This window comes from Cynocephalus volans, chromosome 6, assembly GCF_027409185.1.
Source record: "Cynocephalus volans isolate mCynVol1 chromosome 6, mCynVol1.pri, whole genome shotgun sequence".
In the NCBI taxonomy this organism is placed as follows: Eukaryota; Metazoa; Chordata; class Mammalia; order Dermoptera; family Cynocephalidae; genus Cynocephalus; species Cynocephalus volans.
The window spans coordinates 40,472,823-40,498,345 of NC_084465.1; the positions used below are offsets into that span (position 1 = coordinate 40,472,823).

The 25,523-nt window shown below is 36.6% G+C and overlaps 1 protein-coding gene across 1 annotated transcript in view; it reads right to left on the bottom strand.

The window, feature by feature from the left end:
• Positions 1-11,801: 11,801 nt before the first annotated feature.
• Positions 11,802-25,523, bottom strand: part of MDFIC (MyoD family inhibitor domain containing) — a 91,784-nt gene continuing 78,062 nt past the window's right edge. The window contains 1 exon segment of the mRNA XM_063101037.1: positions 11,802-13,043. Within this exon segment, the coding sequence (XP_062957107.1) occupies positions 12,796-13,043 (248 nt within the window). The 3' untranslated portion in view covers positions 11,802-12,795.

Here is a 25,523-nt window from a genome sequence, read left to right on the forward strand (position 1 = left end):
CAAGTCCTTTAAAAATACAACATTTCATATATTTCTCAGACTACATGTCAAATCAGTATCATGCAAACATAATACTACTACTACTTTCTTAGAGCATGGTGTTGAGAGGAAAAAATTTAATATATCTGTGCGACATCTGCATTAACGCAGTGGTGCAATATTGAAACTGCTTTTATCTGCCACATTTCTCAAATGAAAGCGGCTGCTAAATTTTATGGTAGTTAAACTGTGAACCTTGCTCACACTCTTGCCTATATGGATGTAGTCCTTTGGTATTATTAAGGCAGTAGTCTTTATTATGCATCTTAGACTTTAAAAGTTGCTATGGATATAAGAAGCCTATCATGTAATCATGTCTACACCATAAAACCTTTCTAAAGTGTGCAGCAAATTCTTGATAGAATTCACAGGACTTTTGAGAAATTACAGTAAAATTTCATCTGACATTTCTGAGGCATGCCGTAGAGGAGACTATGGTCTAGCTAGGCTCCCAAAGTTACTGGAAATAAACATGTCAATAGTTCCCAAGTGAGTTTGGAACTATCTTCCTGTTCTTTATGTCTCCTGATGTCTACCTTATAATCAGTACTTTACATGCAAGGAAAGTGTGAATTCCACTTTTTGAACAAAAAGGCTGTAATTTGGTATTTTCAGGCAATTATATCCTTTATTAGTTAGAGTTAGGCTCAATCTTTCAGAGAAGTTTACCATTAGAAGAAAAAAGGACTGCAGATAAGCAACTTCCCACGTGAATAAGTTAAAGTGGCTTGGAAAGGGATTATGTTTTAAATATCCTTATACTTTCATGTAAATTGAGTGTGCTAGACTCCTTGCTGTGATGCTGATAAACTCCTTGTATCACCCACAGTCAACAATATCTTTTCTTCAGCTGGCCTGATTAAATGAGTGACATTCACTATTGGTAAATCCCCCATGGAGTAACTTGAGCTCGCATGTGCCTAGCCACAATACCAGTAATGACATGATTCTGAGGGGATTTGAAACCCTACCTCAACAAATTTATTTCTGTTTTTCAACATATATTCAAAGCAATACTTTGGCATTGTAATGTGATTCTTGACAGGGCTAAGGTAAATTCATCATGCTAAACTGAAATGTTTCTGGCAGATGTCTACTCTGTAACAATCAAATTGTGTGTACTGTAATATATGACAACCACAGTGCTACTTCCAGTTGTAAAACTTACAAGTATAATACTTTATTAATGCAAACCTGGAATGTAATTATGCAATGTATTATCCAGCCATATTTTTTCATTAGGAAAACTTTTAAGACAGTCTGCCAACATACAAATAGTGGGAATTTTTTAATGAATAGAGAAAAAAATGTAACTTTCCGTCACAAAGATTTTCAGGCATTTTTGATACTTTTCAAAATTATATACTTGTTGAAATTTAAGAAAGCATAAAAATGAAATGTTTTATTAAATATTAACTTGGCTCCCCATGAAAATAGTCATTTGTACTAGGAAGATACTCTTCTTTAGAGAATAAATCATTAAAATGCCAACATTAACCATTGAGATATTTTTTAAATGTATAGGTATTGTAATAACCTCTCCCTAAATATCTGTAACATATATATATATATATGCACATATATATGTGTGTGTGTATATATATATATCGGTACAGTTTATCATATTTTAGGTCTAAGGGCCTAAAAACAGTTTTGCTTAAAAGAAAATGTAATCCCAGTGAATTTTACTTTATAGCAAATGGAAAGCATCAGCATGTGACTCCTATTCTGTGACATGCTCAGTCAAAACAGAACACTCATGGAATCAGAATATAAAACCTTTTAAAAATCTGGCAGGTTTAAGTTTTTATATTATGGTTTTGATCCCATGGCCTTGTCTCTCATACTTTCAACAGTTATTTCAAAATAAATATTTGCATGAACCGATAAAAGCCCTCAGCTCCTATTTGATGATCCAGTTGCCAGATAGAAATTGAACTTCTGCCTTGGGAGCTGTGTTGTGATTCACTGAAAGTACCAGCTTTTTCTACTAGGGACAAAAATAATCCAAGTGGCTTGCTTTTGACCTGGTGTCTCCCCTTTTCCCTTATTATTCTTAGTAAGCACCTATATTTTAAAGACCTTCTTGAAATTTCATTGGTATTTGCAATGTAAAGTTATATGTTTACGTTTTAACGTAATTATTTTTTTAAATAACAGAATGTTACTTTATGATCCTTTTGTAATTTACTGTGAAAATAGAATAATTAAAGCAGGTTTAATCATTTTATTAGAACTAAGAAACATAATCTGTGACGTACAAAATTTAAGACAAATTCGACAACCTCTCAGGACCAGTAAACACCCTCTCAGACTAACACAAAAATTGGAACATGCCCAATCGAGAATTTGAATCAGGTTGTGCAAAAAGACAAAGCGTGGCAAGAATATAACTTTAGAAGATTTACTCACTAATTATAGAACTGCTAGAGGCAGACCAAAGGGATTAAGGTTATACAGTACCTAAGACTTAGACTTACTCATTAAGCCAGTTAAGAAATGATTCATTTAACCAATCACTTAGTAAACAGTAACTGGTTAGTGATCTGTTGATTTCATTAAAAACAGTCAAGCCAGAATGTATATACAGCCCAGTGGAAATTTTTCTTCTCTTTCATTTATTATGCTCATAATTGTCATCCAGTTTGCTTCTTAGTACTATGTATTGGATTCTGCACATTATTTAAGTTATTCATAGCATACACATGCATACATATTCATTCATTCATTCATTCACTTAAAGATCAACAAATATATAATTGAATACCTTTTACATGCCAGGAACAGTGGATGTCCTTTGTCTATGTCTCCTTGCTAATTGTCTTCACCTCACTTCTCCTCTGCCCCCCAATAATTCCTCCCACCCCATTATCCCCCCTGGCTTACATACAACATTAGCTACCAAGGAACTGGAAGATTTTACTCTGGCATTTATCTCACTAGTTCACCCACCTGAGCACCACATATATTATTACCATTGCCACCACATAAACCCAAATAGAAATTATGATGAAGGTTCCTAAAATTGGTGAAACTGCTTACATAGCACTTTCAAATCCATTATCCTGCTTAAGGAAAACATGACTTATATGATCTGAAACATGAGTGTACTTTAAAACTACTATGAACTTGACTTTTATTTAACATTCATACAGTTGGCTTTGTAACATGAAAACACTGACCACATTTAACATGTCCATTTACTTGAGATAGTCTTCCAATTCTCTTCCAGATGTGTGTCTAATTCTGTTCCCTCTCATCCACCTATACCCAGAGCCAACACCGTAGTTCAGGCCCTCACCATCTTTGATGTATGTAAATGATTGCACAGTCTCTCAGCTGCCTACCCAAGTTCATTCTTCATTTCCTCTAGGCCATCATCGTACTGTTGTCCTAATAAAAATGTAATCAAAATATAAATTCGATCCCTGATTAAAATTTTCAGAAAGCCTCACATTGCTTACAGGACAGACTTCAGAAGCCTTCAGGGAGGCATTTAAGGTGCTGCCTTGGGCTCAGCTCTGCTTCTTCCCATCACCCCCTATTTTCCCTCCTGGTGTAACTGAACTGCAACTTCAGAATGCAATGTTGAATATTTACTTTTTCCAAATCCCAGTTTACATGTTTCCTCTCCTGGGAAAGCTTCCTGACTCTCCTAGGGAGCCTTAGTCACTCACACCAATCTACTCTCATAACAATTATACTTGTCTCTATCCTATCTCTTTAATTCTATCAAATTAATGTACATCTTCTCCTTCTAAATTCTCATTCTAAATGAGACTGTGTTGATGGACACCTTGCTATCATTACTCCCTACACAGGGTCTGGACCACACAGGTGTAAATGACCCTTGGCTAACTGGGTGAATATATAAGATGTCAATTAAAATGTTGTGAGTTTACTAACTTGGAGTTGAAGTGGGTGTATAAGGCTTGATACTATACCTACTTTAGCTTAGAAGTATTAGAAGCTGAAGGCATATAGATTGTCATATTAACTTGTTATATTACCATTGGTTACATTTATATGGAATCCCCAAACAGGACATCTCTTGAGGCATTAATTTTCAGGCTAGGATTTCTGCTGTGTTCTGCTTACACTGATAATGATGTTGAGTCATTTCAGGCTGTGGGGGGAAAAGGAAAACTGCACTACCCCTAGGAATCCTAAAATCTGTAAACTTACTTGTAAACTTTGGATCACTCATGGTAATGATACCCTCTCTCTTTCCCTCCCCTACCCCCAGCTTTTATAGTGTCAAATGTTAGAATGCAGGACTTGTGATCATTGAACCAAAATTGTTGAGTAAATTTCTGGAGTGTCTAGTGTAGTTCTTGCAATATTATATTTGACTAACTACTCATGTCAAAGAGCCACAAACACCCAAGAGACCTCCAGGATTTACATTATTTTAATAAATCTTAAAAATGCATGATAGCAAGATTGGACTCAGACAACATGTGCATATGCACACACACAAACTCACTCTTCCTCACAACCTCATCATTCAGAGTACTGGCAGGAAACAGAAGTCTCACTCAAAGGGTTTCACTGAAGAGAGTTTAATAAAACACTGTTTGCAGATCAGCTGTAAGGGAACCAACAAGGGAGTCTGAAGTTCCAGGCACTAGCAAGAGTGGGAAACCTCTACTTCCTCATGCCTGAAAGGGCAAGGAGAGGGAGCTGTAGCTAAGGGAGAGGAGCCACTGCACAGGAACCCCCAATGTGGAAGAACAGATCCACTATCAGATCACTGCCTTGCAGGATGGGAGCCAAAGGGTGGGGAGGGAATTAATACCTTGACCTCTCTCCTCTCACCTGCTGATTTCCCACGAGGGCCTCCCATCAGCTAAGGCCAATTGGAAACCAGAAAGCAAAGGAGCCTGGCATAAAAACAGGCAGAGACAGAAAACTAATATGGAGGGGTAAATAGAGAAAGAGGGACACATAATCTTATAAAGAATATCTAACTCTTGACTCATCATCTGTCTAGGAAAAATAGACATTGTTGATAAGTAGGCATGGGGCAGTAGCATATTGTGGGTTCATTGGCATTTGGGTCAGTGCATGCAATGAGGGATAAATGGCAGAATAGCTATGATTTTCGGTCTCCCTTAGAGCCAGAGCCAGTATATCCACTCAAAGTAGGGAAGATGGGAGACAAGAAACAAGGCAGGCAAGACTTCAGATCCCCATGTCCCATCCAGAGCACTTGTGATTGAATCTATTTTTTATATTAAGTAATATATGTAAGATTTTATAAGAAATATGCCAATTTAATAGAAAGATCCAAGAATAGAAATTAGGTTTCCTAGGTCTATCAGTAATTAACAATGTCACTTTAGAAAGTAAATTTAAGCAATCTGTCCCAGATTTTTCATCTGTAAAATGGAAGTAAAAATGTATATATCCTAGAAGAATTGTAGTGTTTTAAAGACCCAATGAGAAAATGGATGTAGTTTCCTTTTGAAAAGTTAAACAAACTCTACAGATGTCAAACCCTATCACTTTTGGATGCTATCTTATAAAGCTGGTCCCTGGGTGTAAGCTTGCCAATCATGACTTCCTCTCTTTTTGACTATCTTTCCTCTACACATGGAGCACTTCACTCAACTCCAACTTAAACATCACATACATAGGAAAGATAAGCAGTAAGAAAATCCAAATGTGTTGGCAATACCACTGCATGCTAAAAAGAAAGAACTAGGCTCAGGTTGAAGTTCGTTTTCGTGGTGTATAACTTCCCTTTCCATAGGTCCTATTAACTTCAAAGGGAGCTCTGTGCATGTAAATGATTATATTTATTGGATGCGCCAACTCCTTCCTATCCTCCGGGCACAATTAGAAATATCATAGAAAAATGAATGTCAGAGACTTGGATTCATATTTGATATTCTACGGGATTTTCCCATAGTTACAGATATTAAAAATCCTGCCCAATGGTCTAGTTATGAATTTGTCATTATTCCTCTTCTGTATTTTTGGAATTATTTTTCCCTGATTTTAGAATATTCTTTTTACATTAAAGAAAAAATATTCTCTTTAGGTCCAGATAAACTAGTGATAAAATCTTGGTTTGCTGTACAACTTGGCATATTAATAAAAATTGACTGCATAACTCCTCCAAGAAACTCTTAGTGTTTCCCTGAGATTATCTCATTAATACTTACAGCAACCTTGTTCCTACTTCAAGCTCACTCTGGGAGTCAGTGTCTAGGAACTAAATTCCCGGATTCTGTTTAATATTATATCTACTAAACCACAATGTAATTTCAGTGTGCATTGTAAATACAGGCCATTATCAATATTCTTGTTAGGTAGCTATAAACTCAGGTTTCTTCATTTGAAGTAGCCACAATAAGTGAAAACAGATGGTAGGTGTTTGGAGCCCTGAACTTTACACACCAATCCATTGTTTTTACTTTAATATCAGTAGTCTCATGGCTCATGGTGGAAGTGTCTCTAGTACTGACTCTTACAAACAACTTCATGTCCCCACTCTGTCCTATCGGTGAAAATATAGACCTTGCACGTGTTATAGATATGGCTCCTCAGCAGTGTTATATATATTACATCTAAGAGGCCAGGTTAACTCTTTAACTGCACTTTCTTTTAGACAAAATCAAGGAGAGAAGAAAAAAAGAAGCCTCTCGAATATTTAGAACTACTGTGAAATAGAAAATGTTACTGTGAAATGATGAAAACCTTTACTGGAAATGTACCAACACGTGTGATGGAAGGATTGAAAGGTACAAATACTTTTTTCATAATGTTTTGATGAGCAATATGACTTACAAAAGATTCATTCTAACTAGCCTATAGACAAACAAATAAACACATATCAAAGTAATTTGGATCCATTTTGAATTATTCGTAAGAAATAAGTAAGCAAGGACAGTCTAATTTTAGTAAATATTTATAGAGCAAAACAATCCAAAGTATACATAACAATCAGATTTCTAGTGAAAATGTGTGTAAGTAGGTTTATTTTGAAAGGAAACGTCCTGCTCCCAGTGTCATAACCAATTAAATTCTCCAGGTAATGACCCCATTTGCATAGTGAGCGGAACCCACAAGTGGGAATTTTAATGGGTACACCACCTGAGTACAGTAATTGAGAGTGACACAACTTGAACTAGTTTTGTGCTTACCCCACTGAAAATTCTACTCATATTATTTTTAATGTCAAGCTACAAGTCAAATTTCAAGATGATGGATTTGTTCTTTTTTAAGCACTGAGTCTGAATAAAAGAAATGCTTTAATTCCGTTATGCATTGCATATCGTTGCTTTAACTAATCTGCAGTTCTGATTCTCACCATTGCTTCATTTTCTTCAGTGATTGGAATTTATTCATTAATTTGTGAATAATTAGATAAAAAAAAATAACATCAACTGCTAAATTGCTTTTGGATTGCCACTTAATGTACTTTTACCAGAATACGTATTATAGTGAAGTTGTCATAATAGTTTACTAAAATGTAATTGTGTAAATATGCCCAGTTATTCTTTTTGATGATCTAACAAAAATCTAATATAATAAGTTTTCATGGGTATTTCACATCTCCTTCACCTCAACACCAATAAAGCGCAGTTTCTGCAGAGCTGATCAGAGATGCCTTGTCATCTGAAAGTGTTACTTTTAAAAGATATCCTCCTTATCTCTCAGGCGCTATTCATGTCCTTGAAAGAATTGTGCATTCTGATCGAGGGATCATATGATGTCCATGTTAAATTATATAATAAAGGTGATTTCAAGAGTCTAAGAGTCAGACACACATGACAAACTGTGCTTTCTAGGTTTTAAGGTGACAGTGTAAAATTTCCTTTGTTTCACTCTAAGATTGCTTGCCACACTAACTATTTGTAGGTGCTTGACACCACTCCACCACATCTGTAATTGGCATAGCATCCAGCAGACAGGCTCTGTACAGCTTTACACTGCAACCTACCAAGTTAAGAAATGTATTGGTTCAATATAAAACAGCAGGCTGTTTTTAGACATAGTTACTAGTGCACAAGCTTTAATATGGCTTGGCTTCATCCTATAATGAGATCTTTTGGTTCCCTGCTCAACAGGCTTTTATTCCTTTGCAAAAGGCTATGAACTATGTCAAGTGGATCAGCTGCTTTTGTACACCCTCTTTCTTGGCTTTGGAACGTAATTCCTTTGCTTCTGTCGCTTTATGCATCAGACAGAACTTAAGAACCTTTTCGATTTTTCAAGCTAAACTTAGAAAGAATTTGTTTGAATTTGCTTTTCACCGTTTTCTTAATAATTAGATTCTCAACTAAGTGTCACACAAAGACCTGCCTGAAAGTGAACACCTAATTGCAGAGCTACATTTTGTCTTTAACACATATATCTATACCCCACGTTGGTAACATATCAAAGTATAGTTATTTAAAATGATTTTTCACAGTCACCTCCCAACTAAATTAATGATTCCCATTTAGCGAGCACTAAATGGAATAAAGGGAGGGATCGAGGGCATAAATAATGAACAAACAAACAATGGAACTAGAACTACTATCCACAGTTCAGTTGGAAGGCAGGAAACTACTCAGATTGCCATCTGGCTGTTTAAGAGCTATAGTTGTTGCCTTAGTGAAAAATGTCATGCTATTGCCCCAGCTTGATGAAGAATGGAGTGGTGCATATTTCTGCTTGCCTAGATACCCTGCTTCTCAGGTGGGAGTTGGCCGTGGCTTTGTTTATAATCCTTTTCACCTCCAGATTGCCTACTGACTTCATTAAATTTGATCATACCACATTTTGGTCACAGTCTCTTAATGTAAAGAGAAGTCAATGGTCACTGGGAACTCTGCAATGTGAAAATAGATGGTGGATTTCATTCCCAGTGATAGTATTGGCAAAATCCACCCTCCACATTAGGGCTGCATCACAGTGTTATCCCCTCTCCACGACCCCTTCCATTTTAACCAAAGCCTCTAAAAGTAATCTTAAATAGGTAAGTAAATACTGGTAGCCTCACTGTCGGAACTAACATTTTTCTCATGAGAGGTGTCAAACTTCTTCCCTGAGTTTTAACTTCCTAAGGGTTACGTGACTTCCTTGAGGTACCTAGTACCAGTTCAAACACAGAGAAAGCATCCACTATACATTTATTGGTTATAGCGTGCATGGAGATAAAGGGTTGAAAGGACTCCCTTGCAATACCCAATCCTTGATTAAACATATAAATAGTAAGTGTGGAATAAACCCTACCAATATATTAACCATTGTAAAAACAAAAATGGTATGCTCTATTTTATTCATGTAATCCATCGAAAAATTGGTATTATAGTATTTGATGAAATTTTATCTTGCCTGCCAGATTAGATGCAGCATTCCTACAGGCCTACAAGTCATAGGTAATTGGAAAGGGCATAAAGGTCTTGAATGATTTGAAAAATAATCTTATTAATAAATAAACTCATTCACTAGGCAATTGGGTAAATCTAAGCATTTTAGCTGGCTTTTAAGAAGGCAAGCCACAGAGTCTCTGACTCATCTTATTTATGTTAGGCAGTGATGTTTGATGGTTATAACATCAGAATCTAGGACACTGATAGAGTTTGTATGGATAAAGAACAGAAAGTTATTACATAAAGTTGCCTTGGTTACTCCTTGAACTGCTCAGGTAACACTGACTATTCAGGTGAGGAAAATGGATACAGTTGATAGACTGTAAGAATACAAAAATAATTATTTTTCTAAATAAAAAGACGTTTCCTAAATAAAGTCATACTGTATTATTTTAAACACTAACTGAAAAAGATTTACAAAAATTGTGCCACTAAAAACCCTAAGTGGAAATACTCCCGATGACTTACTTTTGTGTGAAATTCATTAAACTTAATACTTAATTTCATAGATCTTTGAGTATTTTTGACTTGGTGTTCAGTTCTGCACATATAAAAATATTCTTAGTTTTTGTAAGTTGAGATATAATTCCAAGTAATAAATGAAATCAATCTACTGAAGAAAAATGTACTGAACTTGTATTTTGACATACTGTGAATTTTAAAAAGAAATCTTTGTTTTGAAATCATACATCAATTATAATTTACACTATAAATTCATCTGCATTTTCTTAGCTCTTTTATGGACATGAATCATGCATTTACATAAGGAGACTAGAAAATCTTCAGGAAGAGATATAAAAGTATAAAGAAAAACCTCAGGTTTTAAATTATAATTGAATTCATTTGAATGTAAATCAATTAATATATCAATTAGATTTGTATAAAAGTATGCTAAAGCACAATGAAGTCATTTTTTTTTTATTTCAAAATAGTGTATTCAGGATAATACAAGTCCAGTTTTCAAATCATTAAGATTAAGTTTCCACATTTAAAAAGAGAACAAATTTATAACTGTAAATTATAACACTTCGTCATGTTGGCCATATATTTCAACAAAACATTTTACATACAGAAATTCTAAAATATATTGAAACTATTTTCACATTTGCCTACTTTTTTTTAACTATACAAGATGCTTTATGGAATGATTGCCTGGAGCGGACCACAGAGGAAAAGTACAACGAATATAAATATGAAAATAAAATTCTGGTATCCATTTATGTTCTCTGTTACAGAGAAACATTATTTCATATGTGCTAATATTTTCATTGCAAATAGTGCAGGATATCTTTAAATATTAGACAAATCACTCGGTTAAAAATTTTTGCAGGATAAAATGCCAAATATTCTAACAATTCCAGGTCATTAGGAGGCTTTATATGACTATAAACAGATGGCATTCTTATATCCTAATACATAAGAATAAGTTAACTTTGGGTTTATGTAAATATTCCGATTCTGGTTACTGTGAAATAGTACAAAGATTTCCTTGCATTTTATGTAAAAATGAAAAACACTCTTTAGAGGAGGAAGAGGAAGACAGCCGTTTACTAGAATTCTATTTAAAACCAACAATTTAAAGGGTGTGTGTGTGAGTATGTAAATAGCACTGAAAGGGGGATTCAAGAGTTTGTTCACTGTTTTTCATTTTTAACTCTTTAAACAATGGTATAACTAGAAACTAGTTTTCATCTCAAAGGAAAAACCATAGGTGACATTCCGATGCTTCAGTTTAAAAACCTGTCATAGAAGGGTAGGTTTGCTAAAAGCTTCCTAAAAATATGCTTTTGTTGTTACTATCAATTTGATATTCAGCCAGAAGAACTGAAAATAACTATTCATCCCAATGTATACTTTCAAGGTTCTACAACGCTCACTACATTAAATCAAAACAAACCACAATTTTGGAGAGATCCAACTCAGGAGAGCACACAGTATGAAAATTTGCTCTCCCTTTCGTCTTAGCTCCACAAAGTCTCTATGTCTCAATAACTATATAATTAGCCTTGTAAGTGACTCGTTTCTTTACACTTAAGAATCTTTATAACCTGCCATATTAGTTTAATTTAACATAAAGTTGCAATAATGAAATTTAGTCACAGTATTAGATGTCTAGATACCCACAGCACTGGAAAAAATAGTTTAACTGTGTCATAAGATAACATTGGTTACGAAACAAACCAAAACCATCTCCCCCCCAAGAGAGAGTTAAAGCTCTAAAAATAAAAGAAAGCCTTTGAATGAATCAAAATCAGAATACTGGGAATTTAATATAAAAAACCTCCTAATTTAAATGCAATTTCTCAAAAGTATTTCATATTCCTTACAAAATATATTTTGTAAGGAATATATTCCATATTCCTTACAAAACACAACTATTTTAATAAAGCATCATGTTTCATCAAAAACTTTATCGTAACATTTAAATTACATAAAAGAAAATGCATATTTTTAGTTAATTTAAATTTTATAGTTTTTTTTTTTTGTTTTAAGCTGTATTCCTATAACTAAACATAAGGGTGCTGAAGGCACTTTTCTTTTAACTGGCGAAGGGCACGTGCAGTTCAGATTGTCCACTTAAAATTTTGTCCTTAATCTAAATACCCATTGAAGCAGCAGATGAATTGGTCATCTTAACAGGCCTTCTTAAATGCCCCATCCCCCTTGAAGTCTTCCTGAATATTCTGGCAGCTCTTTTCTTTGTATTCCTATGGCCTTTTGATTTTATCTCTTGTATAATCCTCACTTCAGTATGCCTTGTGGTAGGATTCATTTTTACAGGTCTTTCCTCTGCTAAACTGCACATTTTTGTGGATGGCAGCGGAATGATAACCATTTCCGCGGTCTGGGCAAGAGAATGTACACAGTAGGCACTCGTCTGCTGAACAAGTGGGGAAGGTGGAGGAGAAAGTATGCATAAACACTGGGTACCCAACTATGGTGTGGGTTCGTTCCCCAAAATTTACTTTAAAATAAAGAATGCTTGCTTTTAACCACTAGTAGATAAACATCAAAAATGAGTTGTCTGGTTTAAATACCCACTGAGAAATAATATATTTGGAGTAAGAGGCTCCTGAGAATGGTTAGAAGAAACAGAAATATAGATAAAAAGAGGAGACATTTAACATTTTGGGGGCTGGGTGTCAAAATGTCCCTCATTTTTTGTAACCTATTAAGTTTAAAAAACTAGTTGAAGTAGCTAAAATTTCACATATTAAACCATGTAGATTTGGTTAGAGAAAAAAGGCTGTCAGAGATTACTTAAAATAATGAGTTAACAGTGCAAATACTACATTGCTTCATGAGAATCTTACCATGTGCTTTTCTCCCCCCTAAAAGAAAAATTTTGAAACACTCTCCAGTTTTAACACAAACTGAAGATAAATATTTATGAAGGAAAACAAATTCCACAGCATTCCATACAGATTTCCAAACAGTCTGATGATTCACAACAGGCATCCATGATGCCACAGTCCATGTCACAAGGGCAGTTACAGTCCTCCCCCATGTCATCTCCACAGCAACAGCAGCAGGCTTCTGAGGTGCAGATGCCACATGAAGCTTGTCCCAGCACAATATTGCAGAGAGTCAGGAATTCACAGAACAAGCATGCCAGGATACAGTGGACACAACAATCTTCATTTTCAGTTGTGGGGAGACCATAGAGTGCGAAAAAAAAGGAACACAAAACATATAAATCATCAATAAACTGCGTAAGAATTGATCAAAATAATTAAATAATCTGCAACCCAAATGATATGCAGTCCTAGAGATTTGCTGTGAGCTGGAAGCTCAAAAAGGAGCTTAAGTTAAATTCTAGATGAGTGGATCGTTAGAAGTCAATACTGCATTTTAAAAAATTATAGGTGTACATACGTGTGCATGCACGTGTGTTAGTCTATTACTCTGACACACTCTGCAATGGCCCTTGTTCCTAGGTACCACTTCTGAATGCTTCTTAACCGGCTTCCCTATCTCCTATTGTTCTCTATAACACTGGGCTAAAACAATTCTATGACATTTATTAAAGTCCTACAGAAGCAGAAATTGCCTTCGAACTGCTCCACCTACATGCTCAAAATTAGAAAGAAAAAATATTAAATGTGAAATATTTGGTGTATTACTGAATAATTGATTCAATAGTTAAAACGGGATCCATTAAACTGGGATACACATATTTTACTTTCCAATTGACTCAATTTTATGGTTTCAAAGTTTTTGATTTCACAAGAATTTGAAGAAAAACAGTGAAAAAAAAAAGAACCTTAAGTAGGTATATAACATTTTCATTAATCAGAAGGTATTAATCATGAAAAGACACTAAATGTTTGACTAACATTACTGTTTTGTGTTTAAGACATCATTCTCTAATAACAAACAAATTTTCAAAAAAAGATTGGGAGAAAAAAAAAAGAAAGAAAGTTAAACAGTGAGACTCTCTGGTTGGGTCCAAACAATGTTTCTGGAATAGTTCTTCTGCGTATTTCTAATAAAGGGATTTGCACCTTAGCAAATATGAATAGTGACATGGTAACATTGCTTTCCTACTTCCTTTGGTGGCAGAGTATTTTACATCTCTATGATTTCCTGAAGCATCTCAAATAATGTCTTTCTAAACAACAATATTTACCAAACTTCATTAACAAATAAAAAGGTGAGAAATCAAACAAATTATAATCTAGTAAATTTAGTATACCATATGTCAGAGTTCTTTCCTTTAGAATTTTGGGGCAAGTGGGAGAACAATTTAAGGAAATTTCTATTTTTGGAGGACTTTAACACATGTAATAAAATCATTTAAGAACAAAGTTTAAGAGATTTGCCCAATATCAGAAATATTTGTGAATTTTCAAAAGGATTATGTCTGTTTTTTTCCCTTGTATTTTATACAATGCAAGTTTTAATATGGGGATTCCACTTCTTACAACAGCAACAAGACACAATAACAATCCCCGTCATCCTACTGCCACATGCCCTCTGTGTTTCTGTATTTGGCATTAAAATTGCACCTTAGATGGAGTTTCGGCAAACTGTGCAAAACCAAAGATGAAGGAAAGAAAAAACAGCTTGCTGTTTGGCAGCCCTGCTGTAATAGAGAAGAATACTCCTCTCTCTATAATGCCACAGAACTCTGCACGTAAACATGAACTGACAAAATTCCAGCAGCATCACTTTTATAAATGCTTCACGTAAGGAAAACAAACATCAAGTACCTGGAACAATCTCACAACTGTACAGGCCTAACTTTGTAGAGAATTCAGACTGAAAGGAGGAAATGTGGAAATCAAAGTCATGGAGGATGGTGAAAAGGGGGAGGGTCAGAAAAGAACTCAAAAGGGAAACATAAGAGTTGTTTGTAGAATTAAAGGCCAAAAGAACCAATCTTTCCTTTCTTCTTCTTGCCAAGCCCACTCTCACATACCATGGTCCATGCAGCAATTGGAAAAAGATATGGACTTGTGAAAGTAACCGGGTCTCTCCACCTTCCCCTAATGTTGATTTTTGGTAGTATCCAGTCATTCCAAGAGAACCCTGAAATCAACTTACATGAACCCAAATCCATAGCCTTGCAGTTCTGGGTTTCTAGAATGTCTGTGGTTTCCCTCTACCTACATTCTCCCTATAAACTTTCACCTCACAGTCTCTCATATATAATTCTGTTCATTTGAGCTTTTCCAGGACTATAATACCATGATTTGTAAAATATTTGTAATATTATGAAGAGCAAGCTAGCTTTCTAATTAAGAAATAATGCTTAACTGGCAGCAAGCCAGTTCTTTTCAATGTGCCTTCAAATGAATACTCATATTAACTAATTCCAGCAATACTTCATTGAGACTTTAACTTTCTATTCCACTGTGGAATGCTTAAATTTCTAAACAAATAGAGGGTGTCTGCAAAAACCTTCTTGGAGGTTTTTGAAGAACCTTTAACTGAGCGTTCTTAAAACCCTAGAAATAATTACTGAGCATGTAGATTCTTTATATACTAATCATAAAATACATCACACATAGAACTATATGTAATGGATCTGTCAATTTTATAAGGGAAAAAAAATGTTTATTCTACCCAGCTTTAGAAATACAGGGTTATAATATCTTTGAAGCCACCCTTGGTTCCTTGCTATGTATATCTTCCCCTCTGGAGAGATAATCACTTTTTTTGGATATTGAGCGGATCTTTCCCTTGCATTCCATTGTATGTTTTTTCACAACAGTCATGTGCAAACATCCCTACACAATCTATCATTCATACTGTATGAATTTCCTGTGAGTAGCATTTTTTGCTCAACATCATGTGTTTAAGATTTGCCCATACTGATTCATGTAGTTGTAGTTCACTCATTATCCGGGTGGATAGTATTCCATTGGATTTATATACCATAATCAATGTATCCATTCTATTATTCATGTATATACATATACATATATATATATACATATATATATATATATATATATATATTTTTTTTTTTTTTTTTTTTTTTTTTTTTTGTCTTTTTCATGACCGGCACTCAGCCAGTGAGTGCACCGGCCATTCCCATATAGGATCCGAACCCACGGCAGGAGCGTCGCCGCGCTCCCAGTGCCACACTCTCCCGAGTGCACCATGAGCTCGGCCCGTATTCATGTATATTTTGATTGTTTCCAGTGTTGTTGCTGTTCTGAACACTGCTGTTTGAAACAATTTTGTGAAAATCTCCTAGAAGCCACCTGCTAAATAACTAGCAGTAGAATTTTGGGGTCACGGGATTGCATATGTTTGATCTTATTGGGTAAAAACAAATTTATTCCCAAAGTGATTGCTCCAAAATGTACTCCCACCAACCAACTATGAGAGTGCTCATTGCTCCACATTCTCACCAATCTTTCAACTGTCACACTTGTATGCCAGTTAGTTGAGTGTGAAATGGCATCTGCTGGTCATTTTTCTTTGCATTTCCTTGCTTACTAATAAGTTTGGACATTGTTTCGTGTTCATTGTCCATTAATGTTTCCTCTTCTTTAAAAAGAATGTTCAGTGTGTTTATGTTTTCCCCTGGCTTTTCTGTTGAGTTCCCTCTTTTTTCTTATTGATATGTAGAAGTTTTTCCTATATTCAAGATACTAGTCTTTTCTCAAATATGATTGTCTTCTCACATATGTGACAAATCTTATTTAAAATAAAAGACTGATGAGTTAATTTTTCCACCTTCAGAGTTTCAGGTGATAACTAAAATCTAAGTGAAGTCTTGTAGTTAGATGGAGATATGGGATTACATGGCTGAGGAAGTGAAGTGGCACATAGACAAATCTGACAAATTAATCAGTGAAAAGAAGAGGAAGCATTAACAAGAGCTAGTAGCAGAATGAAACTAAAAGTTTTATTGTCTGATTCAAAACAAGGGAGTCCAGCCATGCCTATATACAGAAAAGGGGAGGGAACCAATAAGCAATCAGGAGAAAGAGGCTGAATGTGGTCGGCATGAAATCAACAGCCCTCAGGATGGAAAGAGAGGGGCGTGACATTCCAAACTAAACAACTCGCGGCTGCTCATAGGATATATGCATTTGAAAATTAATACCTCTTCCAGATCTTAGACTACAATGACAGATGTCATGCCAAAATTAAAAGCCCTAAGCCAAGAAATGAATTTCTCCAAACTCCTACTTTTAGCCAACAAGAGTTACAGATTAAATCTGTTAAAACGTTGTATTATTTTTAGTAGACAAAGAAATTGAAAAAAAATAATTCTTAGCTCTAAGGAGATCAAACTTTCCTTTTCTAACCTATCTTCTTCAACATAACCTGATTGCTATAACTAACAGTTATAAGTGGCTGTTTTACATACAGTGGAAAATCTAGTATTAATTCAGGAAAAGTATTTACTGGCTGTTTTCAAAATTAAGAAACGTGTTATTTTAGGGAAAGAGAAGTTTCAGCACTCTTTCATTTATTAAAAACATATTTAAGAACCTTACTTCATACTAAACTCATCTTAAACTCTTTATAAATATTGATTCATTTAATCCTAATAATATTAATAAGAAGTAGTTCTGGTATTATCCTCGTTTTACCAATGCAGAGACTGACTTACAGAAAATGTGGGAATTTTTTCTCAGGGTCATAGAGGTGCTAAGTAGCAGAACCAAGATCAGAACCAGGCAATTCACCTCCTGGGTCCACGCTCTAATCCGGCCACTACAAGGCTGGGTCATTTCTGATACTTGGTTGATCTTTCCTGGAAGATCAAATATAACTCCAAAACTTTCTGCTGATTAGTTTTGTTCATCTGTCTGTTTTTAGCCTTAACTCACTTAACTTCCTTTTCTTTTCTAAAGATTATTCTAAATTACAGTTTTAATGAAGAGTTGATAGTAAATGTTAACCTTCAACATGTAAGAACAAAGTCATTGCTGAGTTGAGAGAACTAGAGAACTGTCAGTCACATTATATTGAAATGAACATAAGACGGTAGGCAGCCTAGAGAGAGATGATGTCTCCATCAGAAGAAACAAATCTGTAAATTTAAAACATAAAAATTAAGGTCCACAGTTATATGAACAAGAGCAATGTAGATATTACATAGGCTCTCTAGTGGTAAAACATATGGTAGAGACAGAGACCTCAAAATATTAAGCTTTTTTAGAAATCATCTTAAAACATAGTCCTAAACAATTTACTAGAAAAGCACTTTGGACTTCTCCAAAAAACCAAATCTATTAACAGGCCCCTAAAGAAACCACAAACCACAATGCATTTTAGAGAGTTTAGAGATATTAAACAAGTTATATCTACAGAAACATCTACCAGAAACACATTCATTTTTTATGCTTTATAAGTAGAGAAATAACCAGAAATCACAACAAAAAACAAGCAAAAAAAATCCCTAAATTCTATCAAATCAATTAAATAATCTGATTTTTATTCTTTGCCAAAAAAAAATTCGTTTTTAAGTTGTGTTCTATAATGAGTAATTTGTTGTGACTCAGGGTAATGAAAAGGTGAAAATAAACTAGGAAACAGTTGTTTTAGTTGCTATCCCTACCAAGGAGAATCAAGAGTCATAAAAGACATTAAGATTGGTGGTTTTAGGGCCGGCCCTGTGGCTCACTCGGGAGAGTGCAGCGCTGGTAGTGCCGAGGCCATGGGCTCGGATCCATATAGGGATGGCCAGTGCGCTCGCTGGCTGAGTGTGGTGCGGACCACACCGAGCCAAGGGTTGCGATCCCCTTACCGGTCACACACACACACACACACACAAAAAAAAGATTGGTAGTTTTATTTGAGGCAAAGAGAAAATTATAAAAATTATCAAACTCAAAAAGACTTGAATAAAGAAACAAGCTTTAAAAAAGATGGTTCCTCTCCATCCATGTGGTTCACTGTCCAAAATAATTTTTCCCCCTGTTCTTCAGGTTTTCAGTTTTTATGGTTTATTCAGTCATTATTTGCAGTTTTTGCCAAAAGTGTTTAACCTTTGAGAAGCCAACTGGGTTCTGGGAAGGATGCCTGTCCTAGGCTGGGCCAAGCAAGAACTGCACAACTCATTACACTAGAGAACTCAGCACAAGACTGACAGATACTGCAAATTTAGGAAAATGAAGGAATATAAGAGCAATCAAGTAGCTAAAAAGAAAGCATACAAGGTAATCTTTAGCATATGTTTGATTTAAGAAGCAAAACCAAAACAACAACAAGAACACACCCTGTAATGAATGACTCCAGATACAGCCCCAAACGAAATCTCTGAGTCCTGTGAAAGGTCATCAGTGTCAGGCCCACACAGCTGGCACATCTGCAGAGCTTCTAGCTCCTCAATGCCATTAAGGTAACAACTGAAACCGGCTTAAAGAGCATCTTGGATGACTGGTAAAAATATCTGTGACTAATCCAAGGTTTGATACCCAATTAGTGTGCAGCCAAAAATACACTGGGAAATCTGAGGAGGGTAGTTTGCTAGAGTGAAAGGAACCCTGATTAAGAATCATCAAAAAACTATGTGCAATAAGTTCAGCTCTACTCTGAACAAGTCTCTCATATTTCTTTAGTTTCCTTCTTTTAAGATGTGGTAGGACAGGTGTTCTAAAATTTCTTGGAACAAAGATACCAAACAGCTGAAGTAGAATACAGGAAAGGACAAAGAGTGGTGAATTCTGAGAATTACCCACAACCCATTTTTGAGCGAATGCAGATCTGTATGTGTCTTATCGTGACTAATCTCTAATACAGTTTCCTATGACTTAAAAGGCTTGAAAATACTTTCTTAATCGGGTCCTCATCATGTAAACTATATACTGAGAAATGGAGGTTCATTAGCATTTAAAAGGCCAACAATATGCCAAAAAGCAATTGCAGACAAGATAGAACACGAGCAGTCAGAGTTATGTGTAATTAGCAACTTAGGAAATTGATTTGACATCAAACCTGACTCTGTACCTTTACCAGCAAAGCTACAGAGCATTCACATTTGTTCCCCACTCCTTAGCTGCCGAGGCACATCTGCTCAGTGGTGGTACCATGTGGCTTGTACAGGTGCCCCATTGGGTGGAGGCATTCCTCTTCCCAGATACTGTTTTACTGCGACTGTTGTTTCTCAATACAGAATCAAAGAGCAGGCCAGAAGTGGGCTGTGATTATCCTGAATCACAGCCGAGATGGCTGAGTATCCAGCCTCTGCGAAAATCCAGCTGTGAGGGACGAGACACAGACATCTCTGGGGAGTTCTGTCCTTAAGTGTGTGGGGGGGCGGGAAATGTTTACTCATACCGCACAGTAGCTCAGCTCCAAGGAGCTCTATGTCTCCAAGACAGAGGACGCACAGTGATTCTGGCCAACAGCCCTAGACTGACCTGCTGCCTGAACAAATTGGCCTGAATTGTGCCTCCTACACAGAACTCTTTGGCACATGGCTGTCCCGAGGGGCCACATGTCTTAGCCAGAATACAGTCAACATTTTCCTAGTGGAGAAGAAAGTGAGATAGGTCAGGAGGTAAAAAGAAAGTTAGAGCAGAGCTACATTTTCCACTGGAGCACAAAGAAGGAGACCACACTTTGAGCAACTGAATACTAATCTTTACCATTATCTTTCTTCTCAACAAACTCAAAAGGACCTTGGGAAAAAACCAGCACCATCCTCCCACACCCCACAAAAGGACCCCTCAATAACTTTACCGCCACATGTTCAAATCCTGGAATCCATCCCTGTCCTGCGAGAGGGGTGTACATATTTTAAATTACAGCAAGTGGATAGCAAAGGTTTTTTCTGCTTCTCTTTTTCATGTATCCTGTTGCCTGATCTGTGGTTGATTCATTACAAATTCCAAACTCAAAGAAATTTGATCCAGTAATTGTTCGTCATGATTTAACTGCGGCACGGGTTCAAGCAGTCCTTTCTCAAGAGCTGCATTTTACAAAGTCTAGGAAGATACCCTAATATATCAGAAGACCTTTTGTTTCCCAGATGCTTAACACAGAAATCCGAAGAGGAGTGAAAGTCTAGTTATTAGAAGTATTTATTTAAAACATTTTACATGTAAAGTTAGTATTGGAGCAGAGAGGAGATAGAGAAAAGCTAAAAAAAATTCGTGGTACAAATAATATTTACATTTGTTTACTGAATCTCTACAACATTTTAAGATCATGGCTTTGATAGCTGTTAATGATGTGACTGTCCTCACAGGGTTTTGATGAAGATTAAAAGAGATAACGCATATAAAATGCTCAATAAAGAATTAAACATGTAAGTGCCTATTCAATATTGTTACTGTGATAGCAGTGGACAATGACAGCAGAATCCATATTCTCAGAAGGCTACACTTCTGCATCTACCTATGTTTCATTCACCCTGATTACCACAGCAACATAGGGTCCTCTCTGTTCACAGTGCAAACACTTGAAAAGAGAGAAAGAACCAAGAAGGCGACTCCAAGAGACAATTTGCAGAAGAGTGAGAGAAATCTGCCCAGAAAGAATTAGTACTCTTGTGCTTGGCTACAGCAAAAGTTTAAAAATAATAATCTACTTTTTCTATATTTCAATTATTATCCATTTATTTTCCCCAGAATCTAGAAAGCAAAAACAGAGTAAGACTACACTTTACTTGAACCTATTCAGTGCTATTTTAAATTGGCCAGGTGGAACATCTCTAATACGAGTTTAATTAATAACAAGGTTGAATATAATTTTTGGATAGTAAACTCTACTTTAGATCTTAACAGTACTGTCCTAGAAAGAGTCAATGTCTAACAGTCTGCTCACATTGGTAGAAATACCATTTTGGGCTGGGACAAAATATATGAAAGTAAACAGTCTAGTTTTAATAAAAATGTATATTTGGGCCGGCCCCGTGGCGCACTCGGGAGGGTGCAGCGCTTGGGAGCGCAGCAGCGCTCCGGCCGCAGGTTCGGATCCTATATAGGAATGGCCGGTGCGCTCACTGGCTGAGCGCGGTGCGGGCGACACCACGCCAAGGGTTGCGATCCCCTTACCGGTCACAAAAAGACAAAAATAAATAAATAAATAAATAAATAAATAAATAAATAAATAAAAATAAATAAAAAATAAAAATGTATATTTGTATAACAATGATCTGAACAATCTCTCCCAAATGCTTAATTTAATATTTTTTGCAATTTTATTTTCCCATCAGTGTTCATTTCACAATTCACATTTTGGCTAAGGTCTTCATATTTGTCCTTAGTTCAAATACTGTGCGAGGCATACTATAAAAAGAAATCAGTTTTGCTTCATTTTTTTTTAAACCATAAGGTACGCATTGGGTGATTTTGTAAAAGGTTACAATGATGATGATGATGATGAGTAAATAACATCCTGGCCATATCTGATGCTTTAGTCATTAATATTAGCCTGTTGCAGAGACGCAGGAGGTTGGCCAGGTCACCCACCACACTACATGAGGTCTTCATGGCAGCGTAGGAATAAACAAACACAGGAAGAGGAGGCTGACGATATTCACAAGACTGGGATCATGCACAGTTCTCCAGGCACTTGGCCATCACTCAGCCAGAGTCCAAAGGGCACCTTTGCCATCCAAAGGGCTGCGAGGTTCCCGGCTGTGACTGTTCCTGCAGGCCCCCTTAGAGGCAGGGGCAGCATTCCCAGCAGTAGGTACAGGCCGCAGGCAGGAGGAGCCTCGCCTGGAGAAGGCCAGGAAGAGCTGCCCAGCCCGGACAGAAGGGACAGGACTCAACCAAAGAGGCACAGCGGTCTAACAGACGTGCCAGGCAAGATGAAGAGAAGCAAGCGGGGAGAAATGTTACAGCAAAAGGAGCCGCCAAAGCACATTTCAAAGCAGTGCACGGGAGGTAAATCCTATTATTTATGGAACTAATTTGTGAATCAATGATGGCATTGTTACTCTTTCCACATCCCTCCCTCTCCACCCACATTATCTATTAATCCCATTTGATTTTTTAAGGCACTATCACAAGCCTTAGATGAACAGGACAGCAAGACATTGAAATTATAAAGTACGAATACCTCCACCTTAATGCAGTGTACAATTCTGGAGCCAAGAAAATTTATGAAACATGTTGTTGTAAGTACGCTTAAACTGATGAAACAGATAAGCCTGGTTTTCTCATACAATAAAATCTTATAGCCTGTGTATGATTTTAAATTGTGGAAAAGATGATAAAAATAAAAAGCCTTTTACTTGAGCTGCTTCCCACTCCCTGGAACTTCATCCGGGCCACCCCCCAACTGAGTTTTTCCTGAGTCACAGCTTATTACCTACTATTACCATTTGGATAGGGAAACGCCAGAGCTACAAAAAGAATGCTATAAGCGTCTGTGGTTGTAGTGCTGTTTGTATGTTTTGTTTAAATGAGGCTGTTAGCAACAGGGAAATAAGATACTTCGGGACACAAAAACAAAGGTATTTCAATTAATGATCACCCTTCCATCTTCATGAGAGGCACAGACAGCCAAGTATTACCCTATTTACGAGGACTGTGATAATGGAAAATTAAACCCAGCTTTCTAGTCTTGGCTCTGTCACCTATTGGCTGAGTAATCTTGAAGGAGTTATTTCACTTGGTGTCAATATGCATCCTAGGAATGAGAAAATGATCTCTAAGTTCTTTTCAAGCACTAAGAGTCTAGGATGATATAACCTACCATTATCTATAACCAGTAGATTTTTAAATCTACCCGAGGGTCTTTTCTTGACCTTGAACAAGGTCATTACTGGGCTTAATGCAATATTCAAAGCACAATGGAAAGTTAATTAATGCTGAATACAAGCTGACTGTAAGTTGGCCAAGCCCCAGGAGCACCTGACCGTACTGTGCAGGAACCATGAAGGCAGGGGCAGATGGCCCCGGTGCAGAGACTGAATGTAGGCCCAGAAAGTGGGACTCAAATAAATAAAGGCCAAAGGTCAAAGCATAAACTATGTACAGTGGTCCTAGAAGACGTTAAGAGTCACATGGTGTTAGCCACAGAAGACTTGCTGAAAGTGGTGAGTTTAGAGGAAGTGTAAAAAAAATGAAAGGGATAAATAAAGTCTTCATTCCTGACCAGCACAGAAACTCGGAGACAATGTCTTGGTGGTTAAATGTTCATTCAACAAAACTTCATTGAGCATTTGGCTACATGCCAGATGCTGCCCTAACTGCACAGAGGCAAATCTCAAAGAATCCAATGTGTAGTTAAATTTTTTTTTAAAAAAGGTACAATGCAGTGTGGTAACTGTTGTGATTCAGATAAACCCACAGGGCTAGGGGAGCAAGTGATAGCAGGAGAGCTAACACGGTGAGCACCTCATAGGTACTAACTCTTCATCAGAGACTCTCATGAGGTGGGCATTGTGCTCACTTAACAGATGACGAAACTGAGGCTAAAAAAGTTTATGTAACTGTCCTGAGGTGCAAGAATACTAAGGGGAAGGTCCAGGATTCAAATGTAGGTCTATGTGATTCCAAAGGCTATTCTCATCACCAAGTATATTGTCTTCATGTTTTATTTTATTAATTTTTATTTTCATTTAGCAACCTTTTATATAATGGTTACTATGTTCCAGGCACTGCAGTAAGCAATTTACAAATATTTATTCATTTTAAACAATTTTATAAGGTAGATGCTGTTATTAGCCCCATTTTACAGATGAGGAGATGGAAGCACAATGGATGGGATACTCAATACCCAATTCAGACTTGTGAGATGGAGCTCTGAAGGGTGGGAGGAGTGAGCACAGGGTGAAGGGAGGAAGTCAGGGTGATTCCTGAGCTATGTCTTGAAGCAGAAGCTTACCTTAGCTGAAAAAAAAGTGAAGGTTGTTCCAGCCAGTGGAAAAGTTATGCAAAGGCATGGAGGCAAGAATATGATAGTTTTAGAGATGTACGTGGCTCCATGTTGTTGGAGCTGGAGAAACCAGGTACAACACCTTCAATTTTCCATGTGAGAAATGAGAAAAACAAGGACAGCATAGAGTGATAATGCAGTGTCAGTGGGGTCAGGCTGGGTGACTTTGAGAAATCTATAGGAAATAAGATTAGCATGAGTTGATGAGACTCTGGACAAGGCACTGACGGGAAGGGAAGAGTTAAGTGTGACTCCCTAGTTTCTGGAGCCATTAACCAAGGAAGACATCCAGAAAGAAAAATTAGTTTGGGTTAAAATATATTGACTGTGAGACATGTTAAGCATGAGGATACTCTAATGGAAACGTTCAGGAGGTAGCAGGAGACACGGGTAGTTAGATCTGGGCTACAGAGTTGGAGTGGCTGAGACTCTCAAGAGAAATAAAGTCATTCAGTTGCCCAGAGAGGATGTACTAAGTGAAAAGAGTAGAGAAGCAAGCAAACACAGCATTTAAGGAAAGAGATGAAGAAAAAGAGCAGGCGGGGGAACACTAAGGAGTTAACAAGGGAGCAGAAACTGGGAAAGGGAGGTGCCGGGGAAGCAGAGGAGAGAAGTACTTCAAGGAGGTTGTGTCAGATATTCTGTTTGTCCTCGGACATTCTGGCAATATGTTAGGGATGGAAATGAATAACAGAGAGGTGAGGAGTGATTGACAAGTGGGGACACAGAGACCACGACGCAGATGTCCTTTCATGAAATCTATCTGAAAGAGGAAGAAAAAACGTGAGGAAAAACTACCAAGGGATGCAC